Here is a 25241-nt window from a genome sequence, read left to right on the forward strand (position 1 = left end):
TTTTCGTGCACAGCCAGTTCACAATGTGTCCCCTTGTTGTTCCTCGCCTCAACTGGAAACTTTAATATCTTAAATCTGTACAAAACAGCTCCCTTTTCTGTCATAGGCGGACTAGGCCATGTAGACTACTTTTCCCAGAGTGCACCGCGCGCCTCATGATGTTCCTAACAGCTGACAGACGGTGAAAGCCACTAGCAGAGAACTGTCTGTTGGGGGGGGGTCGGGGGGTGGGAGAGAAGACTCTTGTCGCTAAACAACGGACTAAAACGTCACGTCGAGGGACTTTTCAACAACCTCCTTCCATCGAGCATATTCATTGGATTTAAAGAAAAGAAGATCTATTTCCTTCGAGCAGCCTCCTGTACGGAAGCTGGGGACATTGGCTCGGTCAGGTGCTTCTTTTCACTATAGTTCGCTGGGGCTGCTGCATATGTCGGATTTTATCCATTAACCCATCGACTCCAGCCCCCCACCCAGCCGAGTCCAAATGCCGAGGAATGGATAGTGTGTCTACTATCGGCGGGAACATGGTCGAGAGTGGCGAGAAGCCGGAGAGGGACAGCGGCGGTGGGGGCGACGCAGCCATGGCCGCGCTCCACCAGTGCGAACTGATCCAGAACATGATAGATATCTCCATCTCCAGCTTACAGGGGCTCAGGACCAAATGCGCCGCGTCCAACGACCTCACGCAGCAAGAAATCCGCACACTGGAGGTAAATTGGACGTTGCTGTGACAAAAGATCGCGAGTCTTGTCAAACTGCGGAGTCATGAAGCCGCGACGTCCGCCTCGATCGAAGGCTTTTTTTTTTGGGCTTGTAGGCACCCCACAAAAACGACGTTGATTCATGTATTTATGTTTTGCATCAGCACCTCAAAGATGCTTAAATGCTCTTGGGTGACCTCTCCGTCCCTCCCCTGAGGAGTTCCCATTGCTTAGTTCATAGCACAATTCATCTCGGCTTAATATTGAATAATCTGCTTTTATTTATAGAACTGCATGCGTCGCACATGCTGCACTTGTATTGTAGCTTCGACTCTCAGAGGCCCGCACTATTGACAAACTAACAAAGAGAAAGGAAAAAAAAAAACGAATTGCACAACATGTTCTTGTTTTTATATTCGATGCTCAGCCTAAGCTATCCTGCATCTATCTGGAGCGTTGTAACGACCTGACATCGCTTTGCGCAGGGCCTCTGCACACTATGCTCTCTGCTGCTATGTGTCAGTGGAAGCACGCCTTTTTCTTTTAGTAATACAATTTTTGCTTACGTATTTTTAACGATAAAATAAGCAGAATTACGTTATTCGAATTGGTCTGGTGCACTCCGTTTGTCATTTACATTTCACATTATTTAGCCGGCAAAAATCATGCAACAGACTTCAATAGCCAATCTTCCCTCCTGTAATGACCAGATTAATTTATTCAACTACAGAGAGAGTGCCATGTGTCCATTATGCATACGGCATTTACAAGGGTTGGAGGCTATCCATCCAATGTTTATTGTACTCGTCCCTATTAGGGTTGTAAGGGAGCTGACTTTGAGTAAGAGGTTGGGTACACTATGGACTGCTTGCCAACCAGTTGCAGGGTAAATACTGTATAGACAAAACATCTATATACCCTCGCATTCTCATATATGGACAATGTAGAGTATTCAATTAACCTATATTCATGCATTTGGAATGTGGGGAGGAAACTGTGGTCAAAACTCAAATAAGCACATGCAAACTCCTAAAAGAAGGGCCAGAGCTGAGATTTGAACTGAAAACCTCAAAACATGCTGTTTTTGTACTATACGTTTAAAGCTGTGAAAATGATTTGACAAGTAATCGATTATCAAATTAATCAGCAACTATTTTTTTAAAATGGTCCAAATCCTCTGATTTCAGCATATCCACAATAATTGTTCATTGATTTCCGTGGTCCTTCATGAAAGAAGACTGATTATATAATGTGTTTAATCAAAATAAGACATTTTCAAACATCTGATTTTACTCTAGAGAAAACAATGACCGAACCGGTAACATAGTACAACATCAATCACACTACACCAATAGGAAGTACGAAACAACCCCCAATCGCTGGTTAATAAACAGTAATCAGGGGGAAAATGCTTTTGTAATTCACTTTAATACAATATTCAAATAAATTCAATGAATCGATTAGCACTGACATTGCTCCGTGCAACTTTGTTAGTATTTTCCAAGCTCAAAGGGGACCTGTTTTGAAAACGTGGACAGCATCACGTAGTTTATGAGTGTGTGGCAGAGAAGACTGGGGAAAGTGCGTTAGACTCCCATGTTTCAAAGGGGAAAACGTGTCGTTTGGTTCTGAAATATACCTTTTGTGACACCAGTTCTGAAATGCTCTTAAACGTTGCATAAAAACAAAGCCGGTGGTGGACATGAGACATTTCCACTTGTGATATGTAGGACAACAATCCAACCAACCTTAATGCATCACCAGTAAATAATACTACACACTATTAAAAAAAAAAAAAAAAAAAAGATCATACATCTATTTTTTTCACTCAATCAATTATATTGGAAAAAATTGTTTAATTGTATTTCATCCACAGACAATGTATCTTCTATATCTGTATAAAAAAAAATCCTGAATTCCTTGCAACTGTTTTACATATTTCTTCATGTGACCTCCCTCGAGGGTCACTTCTATCTGAGCACTCCACGAGATCTGTTTATGCTCTGCTTTATTTATTTGATTTGATTGAATTATTATTTCCCCATGACCCTAAACAGTGAGTAGTAAAGAGGATGGGTGAATGGTTACCATGACTAAACAGTTATTTGATCTGTTATGCAGGAATGAAACAAAGGGGGATAAAAAAATAAGTTATATTTCTAAAAAGCTGTCATCATTTACATAATAGCACTTATTGCATGTTTAAAGCTAATGTCAATACTGGACCAGTATTACTGGTATGTGTTGTTGTGTCATGCCAATCTCCAGTTCCTGTTGATGGTCTGTTCGGTTCGGGTTGTCTCCATCCTTCAGGCAGGCCAGGCACGTATGTCACCCTGGAAGTGGATGTGATATGGCTGAGTACTTCCTGAGCAAGGCCAGCCTTCCACACCGATTTGTTGTGAAACTCTCATGAGATGAGACAATAGGGACGGTCGTCGTGCATTCTTGTATTGTTTTTGAATGCCTTTCATGCTAGCAGTCCGAATCTTGTCAAGGACTACTTTGTCTTTTAAGTGTAAGTCTGAACTTAGTGTTTCTTTTTCCGCTCAAGATAGTTACTGTTTATCTGTCCATTGTAAACCCTTGTTGAACGTCTGTGCAGAGTAGAACTTTTTTTTTCTTTTTTTTTTTGTCTTAGTGTTGTGGTTTGACCTGATTAGTGATCATTCGGCTACGGAGCCAAGTGCTCAGATGGTCTTACGGCATTTGTGTTTTCAAGTGGCTGGTGCTATCAGGGCGGCGCTTGTTTAGCGCTCTTAACTTCCTTTGTCTTCACTTCTTGCCATCTTGCCACTTTCATTTCTGGTTCGAGAATCTTTTTGTGATTTCCAGATGCCTTTTTTTTTCAATGCTCTCCTCCTCAATGCAGTCGGTATCTTTTCCACCAGAATAGTGGCATCATCAAGACTGCTAAATTCACTTTTTAATAATGCCAGTGTCACATGTTTTTCAAGTGAAAAGTTGTCTTCTGTTAGAAAGTTTACATTACACATAATGGCTTCAAAATATTTAAAAAAAATTCTTACTGATTTGTTAGAGCACAATGGCTTAAATTAAAATGTTTAACATTGATTTCGGGTGCTGACAATGTCTGTGCAAAGCTTGTTAATTGCAAATTTGTGATCTGTCTTGTGGTAGTCTTGATATTTCCATTTTATTTATTACGTTCCACTTTGGTTCAAATTCATTTTGCAAGATTGACATTTGTTTGACACTCCCACACACCAACGAGATGGATGAGCAGTACCTGCTAAATGTTGCAGCTGTCTATTTATTTGAGGGGAAGAAGAGACATACATTAATTCATTCACTGCTTTTTTTTTTCCAGTTTCATTAGCCTACTTGATGTAGACTTTAAAGATCAATATCTTTCCATGAAAACTATATCTAGAAATAGGGAAATAATAGCAGAAATCGCAATGTGGACTTGAAGAATAGAATGCTGAGCATGAATCATGAGATTTGGAGCCCTAATTCCTCTTTCCAGCAGTAGTCTTATGTGCTTTGTGTCAGGAGGTCATCTTTTAAACCCATATCTCTTCTCTTCTTCTTCTTTTTTATTTATTTTTTGTCATAATTAAAAAACTTACAAGTACAGCTATGTGATCTCCCAAACCTATGCTATTATGTGCACCCTCCAAGAGGTCATCATCGATGTTGCTTTTGTTGGTCATACACTGTACAGTTTCAGAAGTGTTTAAATGTAAATTGGACAAGTTAATTACCTGCGTTGGAAAGCCAAAAGTAACCTTTTAGTTTAGTACTTTATTACTAGTTTTTAAGAGATCAATTTACACTTTATATTTGTGTCATTGTGAGCCTACTGCAGAGCAAGCATTACCCCTAACAGCCACTAAGTAGATAGCGGCAGTGCTTCTCAGAACACATAAACAACCCATGTTAATATTGCTCATAGTCGCATATTATCTTTTTCTTTATTATTAATGAAAATCAGCCAAACGAACACATTTCAGTGAGTGTGTATTGCTCAGCTATGCGTGTAGTGGCCACCTGAGTGGATGGGCACCAGAAAGCCTTTAAAAAAAAAAAGATCAATTTGATACACTGGGCTACATATTTTACTCATATTGTCTAAGCGGTTTCTGTTTTTGAATAGGTTTTTCTTGTACATGTTAACCTGTTCTAATTCCGTCAGTTTTTAACAGATATGGAAAACGAGTAGTCCAAAGCTTGGACAAAAAAAAAATGTTGTATGGGTCCTCACTAGTCTAAACACAGCATTCTGTTTAGTATTGCATTTGTGGAATATGAATTAAACCACAAAATCAGTTTTTTTCCCCCCCGACTTGTCATTGACATATTGCCTTTCCCTAACCTCAACCACCAGAAATGATTACCTACCCCCATTCCCATATCCAAACATCTCGATATATCACAATATTGTGGGGAGGTTGGCAATATATATATAAAAAAAAAAAGTCACAATATTGTAAAAAGAAGAAAAGAGGTACACACAATATTGTGATTTTGTACATAATAGCAATGCATATAAACAACCTACAATCTCTAATAACACTTAATATTGAGGTACTTAATTGCTAATGCACGCACACATTGAGTTCCTGCACGTTTTAAACATAGAAGGGCCAAAACATGCCTTGTGAAAATAAGAAATTAGCCACCAGAGGGTGGAACTTGGAACTGCCCAAATGGAAATTTTAATATCGTGACATGACGACAACGATATATATATTGCGGCAGTTTTAATATCACGATATTTAACGATATTGCCGTTATCGTTGCATCCCTATTCCTTACCCTAACCTCAACCATAACCCAATTCAAACCTAAACTCTAAAACCAAGTCTTTACCTTTGAAAATGAGCTCTAAACAAAAGGTTACCTCCAAAATGTACCCACTTGGCAGCGAGGTCTTCACTTTGTATGTGAAAACTCAGTGTGGTCCCCACTTGGTAAGTGCCACATCCCAAGCAGAGAATCGGACCGATGATTAATATTATTGAGACTAATCGGCATTTCATGTATTACTAAACTAGTACATCTTGCTTTGCGTTAACAATAGCGGCTGTTAGCATGTTAGTAATTGAGCTTCTCTTTCAAAAAGTAGCCGACTTGCTATATATTAGCATATCAACTGTAGCATGTTAGCATGTTATTCATTTCCATGGGAAATTGGTTAACTTTGCGATTGGCTTGGAAAAGTCCAGCTAGCATCACCAGCGCACCGTTAAGTCGCAAATAATTAGTCATGATGGGGAGGGATGGCATCTCTGCTTGAGCTTTAATACCACTACGTGAAACACCGTGAGGTCAAAGTCGCTCTCACAGGTGGCGCAAAGCGGCCTCGCTTCAACATTGCACTGGAGTGTAATCAAGAGCGACTCCAATTCACTTTACATGCTCGTTGAGACAGCTTTATTATTCCACTTGAACCGTGGTGTTGTTCTGCCTTGCCAGTGAGAGGATAATGATAGCGGCCTCTCCACATGGAGTGCTAACCGCTACTTCACTTTACGCATGTTAATCCCACTCAGTCTGGCCTCTGTCTGCCTCTCGTGCTGCCTACGTTCTACTTGTACTCTGACTCTTCATAGATTTCTGATTTGGGCTCCATCATATCCACTTTGCACTGCCTTTGAGGTTTGTCATGTTTTTTTTTTTTTTTTATAAAACGTGAACATGCAATAAGGAGTCTTGTTCATGATCAGTGTTGTATTTAAATGCATTACTGGTCATTGTTTTTCTTTATAAAAGGAATGCACTAGATTTTCTTTTTAATGATGGCGTGGCGGCGATCATCAAGCAACATGGCGTCACTGTGTTTTGTCTCCTCTCCGTGCGGGAGAGAGCCTCTGCCGTGCGCATGTAGCGTGAGCTGTTTTGGCTGCGTCTATATTTAGACATCTTCTCTTCCTACGCATTTTCAGTAGGGTAGGCTGTTAAATAAGAAAATCAAATGACGCGCAAAGAGGCTAGGAGAGCAGGGAGGAAAGGGGAGGGGAGAATCAAAGCCAATTGGCGGCGCCGCCGCTTATGACGCGACAACTGCCGAGCGCGTGTGTGTCCGCGTGCGCGTGTAGCCGAGGAGAAAACAATAGAGAACGTAGCTGACATGCGAGCACTGAGGAAGCGCGACGTCGGTGATTGCAGCAACACTGACCCTGTCTGCATTTCCGTTTTGACCCCGCAGCGTGTGAACCTGCAAAAGAGTGGAAATGGGGGTTGTGGAATCGTGTAGGCAGGCCTTGATCTATTCTTAAACCCACCCAGGATTAGTTGCGTCTTGTAATTTTGCGGCGGGAAGGAGGAGGGGGTCGTGTTCCTTTGCTCCAACTGTTATTTGCGATGTTAAAAGGCCATCTATCCTCATTTGTTTGTACATTACAATAAACATTCCCACTATAATCGAAATAATGTGTTTGTTTTATGTTTAACGGTGACTGCTGATACATCTGCTCAGATATGCAATTTGAACCCCCCCCCGTCCCCTCCTCTCCACGCTTAGGAGGTCACGACCGAAGGAGATAACAATGTTAGAGGAGGGGAGGGGCTTCAAGCAAGCCATTGTCCGAGACTATCAAGCATGTGCGTGCCCCTTAAAGGTCACGTGACCCGGCTCCGGCCTATCTTGGCGTCGCTGCCTGCCCTATTTTTATCTCCTGACTCCTGACACATTTTTCTTAGATCAGCTCATCATGATTTGCTCCTAAAATATGCCGTCTGTCCTTGAAAGCAGTCCAGTATTAGGATTACTGGAAAGTGTGCTCCTGCTCCCTTGAAGACTGATACATGTTTTTTTTTCTTCTCTTGACACACATTACTTCGGTATGGTTGGCCCATTTTATTGGTATACCTGCAAGTGTGAAAGCAAACCTTCAATGGACGTATGGTGACATCTGTTGATTTCTGTTTTGTTTGTTGCTGTTTTGCCTGGCCTTGTTTTTATGTCGTGGGTCACGTTGTAGTTGTGGTTACTCTTAAGGAGCGCTTCTAATGTATTATCGCTAGCGGTGTAACGCAGCACCAAAATCGCAATTTGGTTGATACTTTATGGTGGCTTTCACATTGGAAACAGTAAGGGAACAAAATGCTAAATCATTTTTGGTTTAATTTATGTAAGCAGGAACACATTTGATGACAAGTAAAACTTCAATAACTTGAAAGTGAGTTGTTTTATAAAAGCACCATACCTTTGTATTAGAAAAAGATGTTTGGATACGGTTTTCGATATGTGGGGTTGGAAACCATTCAAGGGCGGTTGGATTAGTAGAACGATTCAATCCGATTCAACCCGGTGGGTTTACGTTTCGATTCGGACTTTGTACGGATCAGTTCAAGAGGGTAAGATTTAAAGGGTTAAGGGTAAAATGACTTTTTTGTTGTCATTTTACATCCATTTGATTGAACTTCTCAGTACCGTAAATGTGCCATTCCCTTCGAATATATATTTCCCCAATAAAAGACGATTCAGTACATATCTTTATATATTCTATAGTGAAAGTTTTGGTTCGATTCTGTGCATTCACATCTTTTTATTTGATTTTATTTAATTAGAAAACTTTTTCCCGAGGGTTAGGGTAATTTTTCTCGTATCTTACGGAATATTAACCCTAATTGTTGCCCTATCATATTGTGATTTTGGTTCTTTATTGAACATATAGAGACAAAGAAAACACATCACAAGTCTAAAATGTAAATTGAAGTAAAAAAGAAAACAAGAATAGGAAAAAAAGAAAAGAGTTTATATGTTCATTTTATATTTATATAATTAGCCATGAGTTTGATTAGCATTTTCATAATTGATAACCGGTTTCGAAAGAGGAAATTGTGGCAAGCTTTTGTGGATGGCGTGAACTGGCCCACAGGCCTCATGTTACCTGTACCTCAGTAGCATGTAACTATCAATCAATCAAACTTTATTTATATAGCACCTTTCATACATTAAAATAAAACTCTAGGTGCTAAGCAATTAAAACATCCATAATACAATAACAAGCCCCCAACACACACACACACACATACAAAATACATTTTCAGTGCAATATTATTATAGCCCGTCTTTGAACATAATTTTGTTGCCCAGTTTTCCATCAGGGCCCCCCTCCCCTTGGCAGGTGCCATAATGTGGCTGCATCAGCAAGCGCCAGGAACAATCCGAGCGGCGGCGGGTTCTGCTGGGCCGAGACTCTGCTGTGTCAGACGGGCTGCTGCTGGGCCTCTCTCTCTCTCTCTCTCTCTTTTTGCTCTCCTCACCCGTCCTGGCTGACACGTTGGCCGTCACTCATCCCCGCACAGCATTAGGCCGTTGCCATGGTGCCGTTGAGCTGGGCTGACAGGTGGGGCTCTGACGCCATTTGTCTCCCCACCGCCACCGCCACCGCCCACCTCCAGGCCACGCGTCAATAGCTGCTTTCGCTACTCTGCACCAAAAATAATATGAAAGAAGAGAGGCCTGTTGTTATCTTGGTTTGTTGACACACTTGTGCGCTCAACCTAAATGCCATCTCAGTGATATTAATGAGGGACTAGGGGACTTCTCGTTGTTATTTAGCAAGATAACAGATGAGTCAAACGCTCCGTCAGATGCCCGCCCTATTTTGTTGCTGCGCAGAGCCGCGTGATGACATTTATATGCGGGGTTGCGTTTTGTCAACGCTCAAGTGTTTCACATGCATGGGAAAATCCCACTGAAATGTTGCTGACGATTCAGAAGAGAGGTTGCTAGGTAACCTGACGTCACAGGCCGCAATAGAGTACAGGGAGGGGAAACGGGGCTAGGTTTGTTAGCCGCATCTAGTGAGGTGCGATTTGCCTTGTGGATGCTGTGTTCCATCCAGAGCTCAAGAAACACAATTCATGGAGTTTATTAATATGTAGGGCCAGCCTGTGACAAAATGAGGAAGTAAGAGCAAAACGCTGCCTTTCTATTTTCAGGAGCTATTTTCACTTGTTGGCCCCAAGTCATGCTTGCAACTATGCTGCTAATGTCACTTCAAATCAGACTACATATTGACTGAGCATTCTATTCATTTTGTCAAACTATTGGTTTGGAATATGAGCTTCTGAATAAGTCTGGAAAAAAATCATTCAACTGCACTGCATAAAACTGAGATGTGGTTCTCATTTTACTTAACCGTACAGAATGTTGGCTATTATTACATTGTGCAGGTGTGCCTAATTATAGTGGTGTGACGAAAACAACTCAATCTAGTTTCCCTCATTTGAGTGAAATTAAAAGTTTTTAATAAGTGAAAAACAGAATTACAAAAAAAACAATGTAAACCCTTCAAAGGGAAGTCAACCAAAAAATGTTTTTTACAATAATATGTTCCGTGCATCCCCACTAGTCTAAACACGGTACTCTGATTAATATTGTGTTTGTGCAATCTGAATTAAGCAGCAGGGGAGGCCATTTTGCCACGTTCCACTAAAAATTACATCACAGTTGCTCAGGTCACCACCAATCACGGCTCAGCTTCAGAAAACAGATGAGCCGTGATTGGTCGTTACCTAAGCCCCGAGCAACTGTGATGTCATTTTCAGTCAACAGCAAGTGACAAAATGGCCGCCTCCTGACTTTTGTAAAAACTGTTGGATTTTGCTATTTAACTCATATTCCACAAACACAACATTTATCAGAATGCTGACTTTCACTATAAAAGTTTGTTTCATTGACATTTCCATTCAATACAAAATCTTGTGTCGATCTTGTGCTGAAACGTAGCAGACAGCTGACACCATCTTTTTTTCTTTTCAGTGCCTGACCTCCACTATAGATGCTTTTTGTGCGCTTCCACAAAGACATCTTTATTTATTTATTTTTACATTTCAAGGCCAGCCTTTCTGTGCGAGTTTTTAATCTTTGCCTGTCACTGAGAGAATTGAATGAGCGGAGAAAGACGTGCGCTCCCTATTCAGTGCTCAAGCACTCGAGGTGTTTGGCTGGTTGTGAGGTAGATGGCGTTGCACGGCTCATCTGAAGGTGCCGCCTGCTGTAATGGACCCATGCAGATAGTCGGCGCGATAAGCGGACACACAATACGCCACACAACTCGGCCTGCAAACCAATACTGCGGTGTTCATTGTAATTCATATTATACTTACTCACAGGACCGCTGCCATTCAGCCTTGTATTAAAATCGGTTTTAACGTAACCTTAAAAACATAATGTGTGGTGGTGTCAACTGAGCTTAAAAAAAAAATTTTTTTAAATCTTTGTCAATTTGTATTCAATTTAGTCACGTTAAATGTGTAAAAGTACTCATGAGTGAAGTCATTCAAATTCAAAAGGCACTGAAATTAGGTCAAACACACACTTGCAGGTATGCCAAATTGTGTTTGTGGAGTTCAGAACGGAAAAGCCAATATTGTACAGCATGTATTCCTGCCAGTCGACCACAACTTCTTCTGTGGTTGCCCCTCCCTCACGAGTCTCTCTATTGCTCCCTACAGGTGAAGCTGGTGAAATACAGCTGTAAACAGCTGCAGTGCAAGCTTAAAGTGCCAGAGACCGAGAGGCCCGACAGCCTGGACAGCTATCCGCGTTTGCGAGATTGGCTCCGCACCATCAACTTACGGCCGGAACTCATTGAGGTAAAGTGTAATTGCACATCCACTGCAGTAGGTGTCAGTAGCGCTCTCATGTGATGTACCTAGACAAATGATAGTAGCTGTGTGTGGGGGCGAGGGGCAGGGTAAATATTTTTTTCTTCCTGGTGGGGGGCATGACAAAAAATAATGAAGACGCACGGCATTAAATGGTAAATGGAGTGCATTTATATTGCACGTGGCATTTATATAGCACAACAAACTATGATGTGAAAGCTAAGGCCATTAAGAAAATAATGGCTTATGAGGTCTGCAAAACAAATGTTCTCAAAATTATGCTGCAGTAGATTTTTTTTTTTTTTAAGCTTTTACTAAAAGGCCATACAACTCTTTCAGAGCTACTAAGTTTAAACAGAAATGTACTCTTTTTAAAAAAAAAATATATATATATATACTTCCCACTGAATGTTTTAAGAAATAAAAACTGTCATATAAAAAAGAAAAACAATTGTTCATTCATTATTTTGTCACATTTTCAAACCAAAATAAAAGATTATAAATACAAATTTTGAGTTGTTTAAATTTATATATTTGCGCTTTTTTATTTTAAAATGACTAATTTAATCAATCTTGTTTGGTCCAAAAGGAACTTGCATAATCATAGTGTTTCAAAGCAACGTATTTGTCGTAAGCTTTTTTTTACATGTTTTAAGAATTTAGAGTTTCTTGTTTTGTACCCAAAAAAAAACCAAATGATTGTCCTAATCGTGATTGCAATTTTTACAGAATTAATCGTGTTTAATATTTACTTCATAATCGAGCAGCCCTAATTTTTACGTTTAATAAAACCCTTGTTTCAGGTTTCTGTTCTGGGATTAGCCTGTAAAAAATGATTCCTCGAAAGTAGAAAGTCACTCCTCAAATGAAGTCATTGATTAGCAAAACTGCTCCGAAAAAAAAAAAAAAAGGTCGGGGGCGGGTGTCATTGAGCCTTAAGTACAAAATTCAGCATAAAAGCATGTGACTTTGTTGCCTAGCGGGTTTCCTCTCAGATAAATACTGGATGTTGCCTGGAATGAAAGGCCCTGACTGTTCAGCACTAAATATTTCGCTTATTCTGACCTTATTGCTGAGGAGACGGTCTTCAAAGAAAGATATCTTTCTGCAAAGTTCCTGCTTGACTTGAATTCTACTAGCATTGACTACATTTACAGGACATACTTGAAAGAAAGACATCATTCATTTTTGCTTCCGTCCGGCAAATTCGTTGTAGCTGTCATTCTTCAACATATTTGTTCATCCTATGTTACTGCAATTCTTTACTTGCTTTCCTTCCTGTGCAGCTGCAAACTGTCAACTACTGTTTGTTTTTTCTTGTCCTTGTTTGCTTTTGCGTTATGACCTCACTGTAACGTGATCGTTGAGGATGTTTCTCCTGCTTGTTGTTCTTTAATACATCCTCGCCTGTACATCATAATAGTCATTTTTCACTTTCGTCACTTTTGATTAACTCTTTCACTGCCACTGACGTTAAAAGACGTCAAGTAAAAACCTACGGAGGGCTGCCAATGACGTTAAAAGACGTCATCCAATTATTATTTTTTTGAAACGGGTGGAGGAAAGCCTTCCCCAGCTGTGTTGAAAGTTTCAAGCAGGTCTAGTGAGCCTAATGACTATTTTTGGCCCCTAGATGGCAGCAATGACTCTCTTTTGACAAGATTGGGTAGGCGTCAGCAGAAGACGTGAGGCGGGGCTAGAGTGTTGAGGGGGACAATGGCTGAAGAAGCCATAATGGCGACCGGTTTGCAAGCAGCTCACGGTCGAGCCGTTTTTTTCAAAGGCGAAAAGCATCGACAAACGCTATAAAGAGCACATTGATGACGACGATGATCATCATCGATGATGATGATGGTGACTCCGAGGTTGACGGCGAAGTTGGAAGCGTTGACGCGGCGGCTATGACGACGTCATAAAAGGTTCACGGGCTAGCAATGCCAACACCGGAAAACGTGGAGCACAACCGAGCACGCTCAGGTGGACGTTCAATGTGTGTACAGTCTGCTACTTGCTATTTCCCTTGCACGCAGGAGAGCGTTACAAAAAGAAAAACTGTATTTGAAACATCCACATAATTGTAAATAGTACCACAGTTGCACACATTTGTAAATAGTTTGCGAAATTGTTTTGTCAAATTACACTGTTGAATGGAAATAAACGTATTTTGCAAACTAAAAACACTTTTTCATTGTTGGTGGTGGTGTATTACAGAAGTAAAGCACTATTTAGGTGTTTGTGGCATCATTCATGGACAAAAAGAAGTGTACAATTCACTAGAGTGCATGAAGTAACATCGTTTCACAAAAAGCTCTTTTTCTCCGCTTTTTGTTTGAAAACAGAGCATTTCGGTGAAACTAACCATTTTGTATTGTTGATTACTGAAGAACGGAATAAGGTAGAAACAAACTTTTTTTTCTGATGAAAGATGAGTTTCCATAGTCCAAACACAACATTTTCTGTGGACCTTGAAAGATCAGTCAAAATGCTTTAATCGGCTGGCACTGGCGGCATCCCGTTTCTGAAAACGTCTGGCAGTGAAAGAGTTAACGTATTCCCTATAATATATTCAATTAAATCAGCCATACTCAGTTTGACTCAAATTCTCACAACACTTGATTTGAAACACAAAATATATTAAAATCACGTATTTGGAGCAACGGGTCAAATAGCGCACAGAAGAGTGCCGTGTATATCGTTCTAATCTGCTTTTTCAAAATATGGTTCTTCTGATTGACACTACTAGAGGTAATGTTTATGTGCTGTAAACTGCATCACACTTAATTGAATTCGACGTGCGCACATTATGCAATTCTCCAGAGGGGAACTGAAGCTGAGCTCATTCGGAGTTACACAATTGAGAGATTTGATTGTGTTTATCTTATTCGGTGTTTCGGGCCTTGGTTTGAGGCCATGTCTGTCATGTATTGGTATTTGGGGAAACGGAAAGGCTGGCGCGTGCAGGTGTGCATGCAAAACGAACGCCATTTAAAATACTACAAAATCATTTCAAATTGATTTCATCTATCAATGGAAAGTATCCACCCAATGGAAAAAAAAATATCACACTCATATCTAGTCTTCAGTTAAGCTTACCATGCGTATTTTTGGAATGTTACAGTCTGTGGTCTCAAATCATCTTACCTTGAAATCATTTATGGGTCTGAAGGGGTTAAAGGGTACCGCATGTTTTTGTTCAAGCAAATATGTTCGCCGGCACTTGGTATCATTTCTATGCCCTTAATACAAATGATTGAGAAGGGCGGGTGTTGGCCCCCCGTCCCACTTTCAAATCTTTTTCTCCGTTTGTGCACTTTCCCTTTGCCTACAGTAGGACATTGGCCTTGCTTTCGGACCACTGTTTGCCCTGGCGAAAGCACGGCTTTGACCCGACTGATAAGCAACTGCGCACTTCCCATGTCCAAAAACAACATCCCAAACTCACCGGGCTTGCTCTTGTTTCCTTCTGATTCATAAATTGTTGTATTCGCTCATATCTGTGTGCTCTGGGAAAAATGAAGGCGTTCCCCGATTCATAGTTTCCAGTGAAATGTTATTGATTGTGTGAGCAACTTGAAACAGAATTTTCTTGAAGTTTTCTTCTTCTTTCTTTTAATTCTCCTCAACAAACAACTCCCACATAATACTTCCGATTGACACCGTTCAAATTTCGAACTTGCTTCAAAAATGTATCGTCTGATTCCACCTTACGTTAAATACCAACTTTTCCGCATTCATTTCCAATGGGACTGACATTGCACTTTTTCGAAGTCCCGCTTTCCACACACACTTCCATACATACAACCGATCACCATTATCAGCTCTGACGCTGATACTGCTAAGTGGCACACTTTGGTAAAAATGCATTGTCCAGTAACCGGTAAGTCGCTGGTTCAAATCCCTCCTCTGAACTGGACATTGCAAACGTATCCATGGCAATTATGCTAAGTGATTACATGCTAACCATCTGACTATCATATTTCCACTTTTCTATCGAAATGGAGGGTACTGCATGTCTAGATGAAGGGGTTTTGAGTATTTTTTTTTCAGGGCTATATAGAGAGAGAGTTTGGCCAACTCAGTCATGTGACCAGCAGTTGACCAATCACAGCGATATACGGCAGTTTTTTGTTTTATTTTTTTCATTGGATATCATTAGTTTTAGTTTTCCACTTAAATTAATGGAGGGTACTGCATGCCCAGGTGGCGCTATTAAGTGATTTTTTTTTTGTTTGTTTGTTTTGCATTTTTCCATTGGATATCATTAGTTCCAGTTTTCCATCGAAATGAATGGAGTGTACTTCATGCCTAGGTGGCGTTATTGAGGTTTTTTTTTTCCATTTTCCATTGGATATCATTTGCTCCACTTTTCCATCTAAATGAATGGAGGTTACTGCATGCCTAGGTGGCGCTATTGAGTTTTTTTTTTTTTCATTTTTCCATTGGATATCATTTGCTCCACTTTTCCATCTAAATGAATGGAGGTTACTTTCAGATAACATTTTTCCATATAAATTTCAACTTGCTTCAAAAGTTCACACATCCCGGCTTCAAGTGTTCTTCTTATTCATTTATCTCTCAACTACAATTAATACTTTGTAATGTTCACATAATGTATCTTTCAATGTACTTCAAAAGCATTCAGCTTAGCATTCAGCTATTAGCATTCAGCTTTCAGCATTCCCACGCGATTTCTGCAGAAATTGCACTTAGTAAAGTTAAGATTTGTGTCTTCTTTCTTTGATGTTGTTTTGTGTAGGCAGTGGAATCAAAGTTCTCCCTGGATGCCTTACTGCAGATGGCAGGAACTCAGGTGAGGGACACAATGCGAAGGCTTGGCTTCACCTCAGAAGAATGTGCCCGACTAAGTGCTGCCCTCTCCTGCCTCAAGAGTGCAACTGAATCCGGTATGTGTGTTGCCACCATCTGCCATGGTTTTATTTTCACGTGTTCTCCATGGATGCAGACCGCATTATCCACTCTTGTCTGTGCTCCAGGAGGCGAACTGAAGGAAGACAGCACAACTTGGTTGTCTGAGCCCACCAGGAGGGACAGCGGTTCTCTACTGCCTGCAGATCAGCTTTCCAGCCTCGGAAACCCGCTGCGGCCGCACAGTCCCTCGCCTCTAGCCCGCCCGTCCGCCATCCATTCTACGCCCTCCACCCCCTGCGCTACTTTCCCTCATCCCCGCTCCGGCTCGGTGTCGGCGGCCCCTACGCCCGAGGCGCTGACGCCGCACCTCCACGGCGAAAGCCCCCTCACGAATGCATTCCCCGTGACCTTAGCGCGCTCCCCGCGTCTGCACGGACACACTTCCACGCCACCCGTAACGCCACCATCAAAGCGGCGTCACCGACTGAAGCCTCCGTGCACGCCGCCGCCTCCGTCCCGCAAAGTCCAACATCTGCTCCCCAACATCACGCTCACACGCAGCAAAAGTCACGAATCGCAGTTGGGCAATCGTATCGAAGACCCGCTCACCAACAAGTAGGTACTCGGTCAGAACGCTTTGGATGATTGCCATGGTTACTTTTGTTGTTTTGGCTGAAGCCTCATTAGGTGGTTGACAAGCTATTAGAGCCTGGTGTCGATTCTAATTTCCTCATTCGATTTCGATTCATAAGAGTTCAATTTGATTCGATTCACTTCCGATATTATGTAACATCAATTCTTCCTAAATATCAAGAACATGATTTAAAAAAAAAAAAAAACTCCACAAACATTAAATTCCAAATTCAATTTTGCAGAGGCAATAACTCCAACTCACTTAAGTGTTACACAAACATTGACATCAATATGGATGAAATTAACATTTTTCATAATTCTAATTCAATCATTGTAAATATAAATTAAAAAGATTCAGAATTGTCTTCAAATGCAATAAGTCAGGTATTGTAAATGTAAGAAAATACTTTTAAATTCATGTGAACATAAATTTGAAGAAAACAGTAAGTAAAAAAAATATTTCAGCTTTTAAAATTCTATTTTTTTTTTGATTTATGGGAAAAAGGGATATTTGAAATAATCGATTCATGGTTTTATGAATCGATATCATGCTCGAAAAGGAAAATTGATACATTATTGATTATTCGATTATTATTATTATTTTCTTAGCCCAGCCCTACAAGCAGTAATAAAACTTTTGCTGCGCCAATGTGTACACACATCAACAGTTGAACCTAACACACTCTGCTATGTTGCAACCTTTGTTCAAAGTCAGGACAATATTATTGCATATATTCTTAAATGATGCTATAAAAATCACACAATTACAGAAATTAAAGGAAGGGAATGTTATTTTTTTTTATTACGAAATAATTGTACAAGTTATAGGTCACAATAATGGTGGGAAACGCTTGGTCCCTTTTTTTTTATTATTATTATTTTTTTTATATCACAAAAACTTGGTATATGAATAGGGTTGTGTAGACTTTTTCCATCTACTTCAAATCTATACCAACTACGTAATAATGTCCTGTTTGCATGTCAGTTGACTTATTCAGTACACTTCTATTCCCTCTGTTATCCACGCTCTCCTTACTCTGAATGTTTGTCCCAGGCTAATCCCCTCAGATTCCCAGAGATTATGAGTCATGTCCAAACAGGAAGTATTTCCTCTCGGACTAATGCTCGGAGGTGGCAAGTCAAATACACACATACACGCACAATCTGTCTCCCCTCTTCTTTGCTCTCCGTCTATTTCGATGGGATGCACATGCAAAAAAAACAAGCGCCATGTTTATCCATCATATCCCAGTCTGTGTACGGGAGGCGAAATTTTTTCCGATGCTGAAAACGGACTGATTCAACACACACTCTCATGACTTTGTAAGCCAACGTTCCGTCTCGGAACCAAAGGGGTGAGCAAAACTTTTGGGCCCAAGGGCTACAGTATGTTTGTTTTTTAAAACTAAGAGCTGAGCTGAGGCAAGAATATAACAATAAATAAATAACGGTAAATGTAATGTGTGTATATTTTACTAACAAAATATTGTTATTATTTTGGACAGTTCCTTCTGGCCGATACTGATTATATTCAAATTTAAATAAAGAAATAATACAAATTTTATCTCTAAACTTTGTTCAAATGTCTTAAAGCATATGTTCTTTTTTTTTTTTTTTGTTTATCTTAGATAATAGACATCTTTCTTTTAAGATCCCTGAAAACATTCAGGAACCCCCCAGGGTCAGTTAAATGAACACTTTAGCAAGTAAATAACATAGCTTGCTATCGTTTATTACAGTAAACACATTCTTTAAAAAAAATAACCAACTCGGTCACGACTCACCAGCATCTCTTATGTAGTTACCTGAAAGTTTATAGGCCGTTTGATAAAAAAAAAAAAAAAAAAAAAAAGAAAAAAAGACAGATATCAATAAATCAAAAATTGCCATTAGTTTCTCAGCAATTTTAATGAAAAAATGCTATTACTCGTTATCGGTCTGGAAAAAAAAGTGCTATTGAACATCCCTATTTATTACAGCAAAAATGTTCATATACAGGGTGACGTAAAAAAAACTTTTTACAAATCAAATAAAACAGAGTGATGGAAGAACCACATTTTATTCACAGTAATTGAAACCTTAAAACATGCCATTTAAGAAACAATGGTGGATTTATTTTTATTTTTTTTAATTACATCCTGTAGATGACATCATCCTCTATGAATCCATTGAAATCACTGTTTGATTGTAAATGGCATTTTTTAAGCTTTCAATTACTATGAATCAAATATTTTTCTTCCATCACTCTCGGTTTTATTGGATTGTTTAAAAGTTCCAGTTTTTTTTTTTTTTTTTGGGGTGCATTTTCCTTCCCTTGGATCCAAATGAGATTGAACGCCCATTTTAAGCTTGCGTTCTCCTGCTTCCAGATGTGTCAAAAAGAACAAAATCCTCTTGAATATGCAAGTCAACGGGAACGGACACGAGGACACGCCTTCTCGCTACCCTGCTGTTCCTGTACGAACCCCAGGGGCGCCCCCAGCTGCAACCAACGCGCCTTACACCCTCCCCGGTACGCCCACCCTGTTGGAAGAGCATAGCATCATTAAAAGTGAGTTTGGGAATGATCATATTTCTAGAATTGATGATTTCACGCATGTTTTATTGAGAAATTGTGAATCTCTTAACCGCATTAAATATTCTTCCCTTTTGTGTCTAGATAACAAAGCAGTTCACCGCAGCTCTCCACAAGCTGTGAGGAGGGACATTGGCCTTGCAGTCACGCACAGGTGCCTCTTTTTTATTTTTATTTTTTTTTACAAAATTTATGTTTTATGTTTAGGTTATTTATCATCACCCAACATGATGCATTCTTTTTCTGTAGGTTCTCCACGAAGTCCTGGCTCTCTCAGACATGTCAGGTGTGTCAGAAGAATATGATGTTTGGGGTCAAGTGCAAACACTGTCGGTGAGTTGAGCGCTTTGATATTAACTAAGAAAGATGGTAAAAATTAAAAAAAAAAAAAATTTTTTACTCATTCTCTGCCATTGACGGTTATGAACGTCAAAAAATCATTTCAACTATTTCTATTAGTTTAACATTTTTCTTTTACTTTTGTTAACAAGAGTATGAAAACCTAGATTTTTTTATTGTACATTTAGAACAGATATAAAATTTGTGATTAATCGTGAGTTAACTATTGAAATCATGCGATTAATTACGATTTAAATTTTTTTATTGCCTGACACCCCTAATTTTTGCAAATCATCTCGTCAGGCGATTACATTTTTTTTTATTGCAATTAATCGCATGATTTCACTAGTTAACTCAGGATTAATCACACATTTTATGTTCTAAATGTACAAGGGTAGGTTTTCATACTCTTGTTAACAAAAGTGGGGGAAAAAATGTTAAACTAACAGAAATAGTTCAAATGAATTTTTGACGTTTATAGCCGTCAATGGCAGTGAATGAGTTAACCATGAGGACATGTGATACCTATTTTTTTTTTTTTTTGTGTGTGGTGTGTTTCTTTTTTTTTTGTGTGCAGATTAAAGTGCCACAACAAATGCACAAAAGAAGCTCCATCCTGCAGAATCTCTTTTCTTCCAAGTAAGATTAGTTTTTTTTTTTTTTTTTTACTTCCCGACCAACAGACAACAAAATGCAAAAGCGAGGCAATGTCCGTCTTTTGTTGTAGTTGCCAAAATTCGAAGGACAGAGTCTGTGCCATCGGATATAAACAACCCAGTGGATCGTCCTCCCGAATGTCCGCAGTTTGGTACACTACCAAAGGCCATCACCAAAAAGGTAAAATGCTGTGAATCTCTCTTGATCGGTGAGACATGGAAGTGCCAGACGAGGGTCTCTTGTCTGGCACTTCAGTGTTTGTATGTGTGAAAATTCTGAACACGTTGGCGCAGATGGAATCTATGTCTGGACGTTCCAGTTTTGTTTGCTTTTAGTGTGAAAGACAAATAGTTATGCAGGTGATTTTTGCCATCTGACGTCTCTTCACTTGCTACTGCTATGTGAACATTAGAGAGTTGACGATTAGACGAACCCGATTGTCGAGAAGTTTCCCCCACAATTCTACCATAAGTAATGAATTTTGATACAGGTCAATCTTAATCACTACAAATATCGCGGGAAAAAAAGTGGATTTCATTTTACTTTTAAATAATATTCATGATTACAGCTGACATAGGAGATAGGGTTTGTTCGAACTACTATTACTAGGGTGTCCTGATCCGATATTGATATCAGATATTGGTCCAATATCAAGCAAGAAAACAAAAACAGTATCGTTAATATATCTAAAACTATATATTTAGTAGGGGTGTTAAAAAAAATCAATTCGGCAATATTGCAGCGCACAATTCTTGAATCGATTCGATATGCGGCCGAATCGAAATTTAAACATACATTTTTTTATGGAAATATTCAACAAAACATCTTACTTAGGGTTAGGGTTCACACGTTAACAATGTTATATTAATGAAACAATAAGCCTTAATCTTTTATTTGAATACTGTTCAAATATGAAACAGATTGCAACAGATTGTTTGTTAAATACGGTGGCTCACAGTTCTGAAGTTTCAGATAAATAAATGCATTTTCATGCAAACCTTACAGTGTACATGTGCAAGTTTACGGATTAGTATTTTCTAAATTTGAGTAATTTTTTTTGCAATGTCAATTTATAGATTCGTATCAGGATTAATCGCATCGAATCGAACCGTGAGCTTTGAATCGTGATACGGATCGAATCGCCAGGTTAATAGGCAATTCACACCCCTAATATTTTGCATCATTTGTTTTTATTGACTTTTTTTTAGAGTTATTTCTCAGGGTCCTTTATTTTGTATTTTATTTTTTTCAAGTGCGGTACATTTTCATATGGGCTATATGCCACAGAGGAGGGCGGGACTTCCAACTTCCGGTTTTCACACATCAGCTTTGTCCCCGGTTCCGGTTTGCGACGTGTGGGCCGAGTGTAATGTTCGTCTGATCTCTAAACTTGAGTGGCTTGTGTCAGCAGGATCATCCTCCCGTCCTGAACCAGCTCGACTCCAGCAGCAATCCGTCCTCCACGACCTCGTCCACGCCCTCGTCCCCGGCACCCTTCCAGCAGAGCAACCCTCCCAGCGCCACGCCGCCGCCCAACCCCTCGCCCAAAGGCCATCGGGACAGCCGCTTCAACTTTCCAGGTGAGCCTCACAGATAACACACATACACGAATAATGGAAGTGTGCATGCTAGCATGAGTTGCAGTACAGTATGTTAATATTCTTTAAATTTCCTCGAATAAGAATTAGATCCCTCTATGGAATTAACACTGAGAACTTATAATGGTTGTGCATTTGAAAGTTTCTTCTTTTGAGAAAAAAAAACTAATTATGCGTCTCTCTCCCTCTGCCACGCTTGCTGGCCTTTCCGACTTTTTGTATTCGAATTTTATTTTATTTTTTTATGAAAGCTGCCTGCTATTTTCAGCATAGACAGCAGTTTATCTTCCCTGGTGAGTCCCAGACATGTCATACTGCATCGTCACCTTCCCGTCATTTCCTTGTGCAAATCCCAGATAGCCTGCAGCTGCTACTGCCCTCTCTCTGCATGTCATTCCTCTGAGGTTTCACAGTGTCATGGTAGTTCTACTAGAGCCATGCATATCAATGTTGTTTTACCGCCATCTGCTGGCGATAATGGGAAACTGCATGTAGTTGTCTTGCATTTACATGTATGAATCTTTTTGAGTACTTTTTATATTTCATGCTTCTCAGACGTCTCCAGCCCTGCTAATTTACATACTGATATTCTCCAAGATACAGTGTAAGACTTCACTCTTTTTATGCCTACATTCCTATTTATATATATATATATATATATATATATATATATATGTTGATTTTTCATCTCTCATGGAGAATTGTGAGAATACTTTTCATTGGATTTTGTTCTTGGATTACAGCAGTGAGATTGAGCAATCGGAAGAAGACATTCATGATGATTTGGTTGAAGATGAAGATGAAGACGAGGAGGTATGGCATGACAAGAACATTTCATGAAAGTTTGTTGTTGAATATAATGATGATACATGATTTATTAGTTGACCAATAATAAAATAACTTAGACCTGAAGTGGGTTCTTCTGACCCAAACGTTGGTGAAAACTGATTAAAATGACTCTACAATTCTGCGCTGAATCCATTTAACTCATTCACTGCCATTGATGTCAAAAATTAATCAGAACTATTTCTATTAGTTTAACATTTTTTTTCCACTTTTGTTAACAAGAGTATGAAAACCGAGATTTTTTTATTATACATTTAGAATAGATATAAAATTTGTGGTTAATCGATCAATTACAATAAAAAAAATGTATTGTCTGATGCCCCTCATTTTTAATAATCATTTTTTTTATTAGGGACATCAGGCGATTAATTATTTTTAATTGTAATTAATTACATGACTTCACTAGTTAACTCAAGATTAATCACAAATTTTACATCTGTTCTAAATGTACAATACATTTTTTTCGAGGTTTTCATACGCTTGTTAACAAAAGTGGGGGAAAAAATGTGGAAACTAATAGAAATAGTTCAAATGAATTTTTGACGTCTATAGCCGTCAATGGCAGTGAATGAGTCAAAGAGCAAATAACGGTCCCCTCGTAGGAAGTGGAGGACGACATCGAGGTCGAAGATGAAGACCCTGAATTGGACGAGGACAATGAGGAGGACGAGGAGGAGATCTGCGACGACGGCGAGGACGAGGAGGACGGCGAGGAGATCCGGATGAACATGGGTTCCGACGGCGAGTGCGAAAGCGACAAGTTGGACGACCTGCCCTGCCCGCGGGGGAACCAGTGGAAGGTCCCCATCTCACGCAAAGCCAGCCAGACCAGCGTCTACCTGCAGGAATGGGACATCCCTTTTGAGCAGCTGGACCTCGGGGAACTCATTGGGAAGGTAAAGAAGCCAGAAATAGATGGAAGATGATCGCATTCAGTAGCTGTAAAATGGAGATAATTGTCATTAAAGTTGTCATCATGGTGGTTTTGTTCCAAGAAATGCTCATTATTATAGAACTATGGTTTTTAACCTGGGTTTGATTGAACTCAAAGTGTTTTTACTGTGTACGAGAAAATTGGCCTATCCCATGAGAAAAACCTAGTAATGTTTTTTTCACTCAGAAATTTAGATGGATGCATTTTAATAGTTTATTTAAAAAAAAAAAAAAAAGTTACTCAAGAGTAGAGGAACGAACTCACGACCTTCAGCTTGGGAGACTGTCACTGCTATTTACTAATATTCAAAAGGAGACCAAAAAACATCGTTTTTGGTGGTACGAAGATTCGAGCTGACACGAGCGATAAGTTAACACACGGTAAGGGTGTTAAAATATTGCTCAGGGAGTAGATTGGTTGTTTCCCAAACTGAAGTTGGGGGTTTGTTCCTCAACCCTTGAGTGAGTATAGTTGTTGTTGTTTATTAGGAATAAACTAGTACCCCCAAAAAAAAAAAGAGAGAGAGAGAGCAATGATGATGACATGTCGAATCGGTAAAATTACCGAATAAGAAGGGAGAGAAAAAATAATAATAATAAACTAGTACAATTGAATCAAAATCTTTCTTTGCAAAATGTACTTAGTGAAAAATCTTTTGTTAATTTTGTAACGGGATAGACATTCTCTCAATAGACATTAAACATACTGACTAAAATTTACAAATGATAGTTTACTCTCTTCCAAGTATAAATTTTACTCAGTTTAGAGTCAAATTGAAAATTTTAAATCTGTGTGAACCGCATAGACTAATAAGAAAAAAATTGCGAAAAAAAAGGGCATATAGCTATTTGGCGCATGATATTATGACTAATTCTGAAAGGGCGCTTTTAATGCCCGTTTGTTGATCCAGGGCCGTTGGGGCAAAGTGCATAAAGGTCGATGGCACGGCGAGGTGGCCATCCGACTTCTCGAGATCGACGGGAACAATCAGGATCACCTGAAGCTCTTCAAAAAGGAAGTGATGAATTACAGGCAGACCAGGCATGAGAATGTGGTGCTCTTCATGGGGGCTTGCATGGCCCCGCCCCACTTAGCTATCATCACCAGGTGAGAGCTTGAATATTCCACCCTAATGATATAATGGCCCGAATTGTGTCACTTGAACCATGCTGGGTAAATCCAACCAAAAAATGCACCACCAAAGTAACTAAATGCTTTTGTTTTCATTCCGTTCACAGTTTCTGTAAAGGGAGGACGCTGTATTCCGTTGTAAGAGATACGAAAAACACTTTGGATATCAACAAGACCAGACAAATCGCCCAGGAGATTGTCAAGGTAGTTTCCTGTTGAGTCATTTGGGTTTTAAACACCTCGCCGTTGATCAATAAATATTCACCATTAGCGGTTTTCACTATAAATATTTAAAGATGAACTCAACCCAAAAAAATCTTCTTCACAAGAAGGGCCCCGCTAGTCTCAATTAATTAATTAATTAT

General features: G+C 39.6%; 1 protein-coding gene across 2 annotated transcripts in view; it reads left to right on the plus strand.

Annotated features, from left to right (window-relative positions):
* Positions 1 to 208: 208 nt before the first annotated feature.
* The window catches only part of ksr1a (kinase suppressor of ras 1a), a 34563-nt gene continuing 9530 nt past the window's right edge, over positions 209 to 25241 (plus strand). The window contains exons 1-16 of one of the 2 annotated variants that reach the window (XM_077546644.1): positions 210 to 713; positions 11142 to 11282; positions 16051 to 16198; positions 16289 to 16778; positions 19166 to 19347; positions 19456 to 19525; positions 19621 to 19704; positions 20288 to 20349; positions 20438 to 20547; positions 21779 to 21947; positions 22217 to 22258; positions 22521 to 22569; positions 22709 to 22778; positions 23414 to 23707; positions 24656 to 24852; positions 24984 to 25080. In XM_077546644.1, coding sequence (XP_077402770.1) covers positions 498 to 713; positions 11142 to 11282; positions 16051 to 16198; positions 16289 to 16778; positions 19166 to 19347; positions 19456 to 19525; positions 19621 to 19704; positions 20288 to 20349; positions 20438 to 20547; positions 21779 to 21947; positions 22217 to 22258; positions 22521 to 22569; positions 22709 to 22778; positions 23414 to 23707; positions 24656 to 24852; positions 24984 to 25080 — 2421 coding nt within the window. In that variant the 5' untranslated portion in view covers positions 210 to 497. Of the gene's footprint in view, positions 714 to 11141; positions 11283 to 16050; positions 16199 to 16288; positions 16779 to 19165; positions 19348 to 19455; positions 19526 to 19620; positions 19705 to 20287; positions 20350 to 20437; positions 20548 to 21778; positions 21948 to 22216; positions 22259 to 22520; positions 22570 to 22708; positions 22779 to 23413; positions 23708 to 24655; positions 24853 to 24983; positions 25081 to 25241 lie in introns of both variants that reach the window. The other variant, XM_077546643.1, reaches the window with a different exon arrangement.

The sequence above is a fragment of the Vanacampus margaritifer genome, chromosome 16 (assembly GCF_051991255.1).
Source record: "Vanacampus margaritifer isolate UIUO_Vmar chromosome 16, RoL_Vmar_1.0, whole genome shotgun sequence".
NCBI classification, from domain to species: Eukaryota; Metazoa; Chordata; class Actinopteri; order Syngnathiformes; family Syngnathidae; genus Vanacampus; species Vanacampus margaritifer.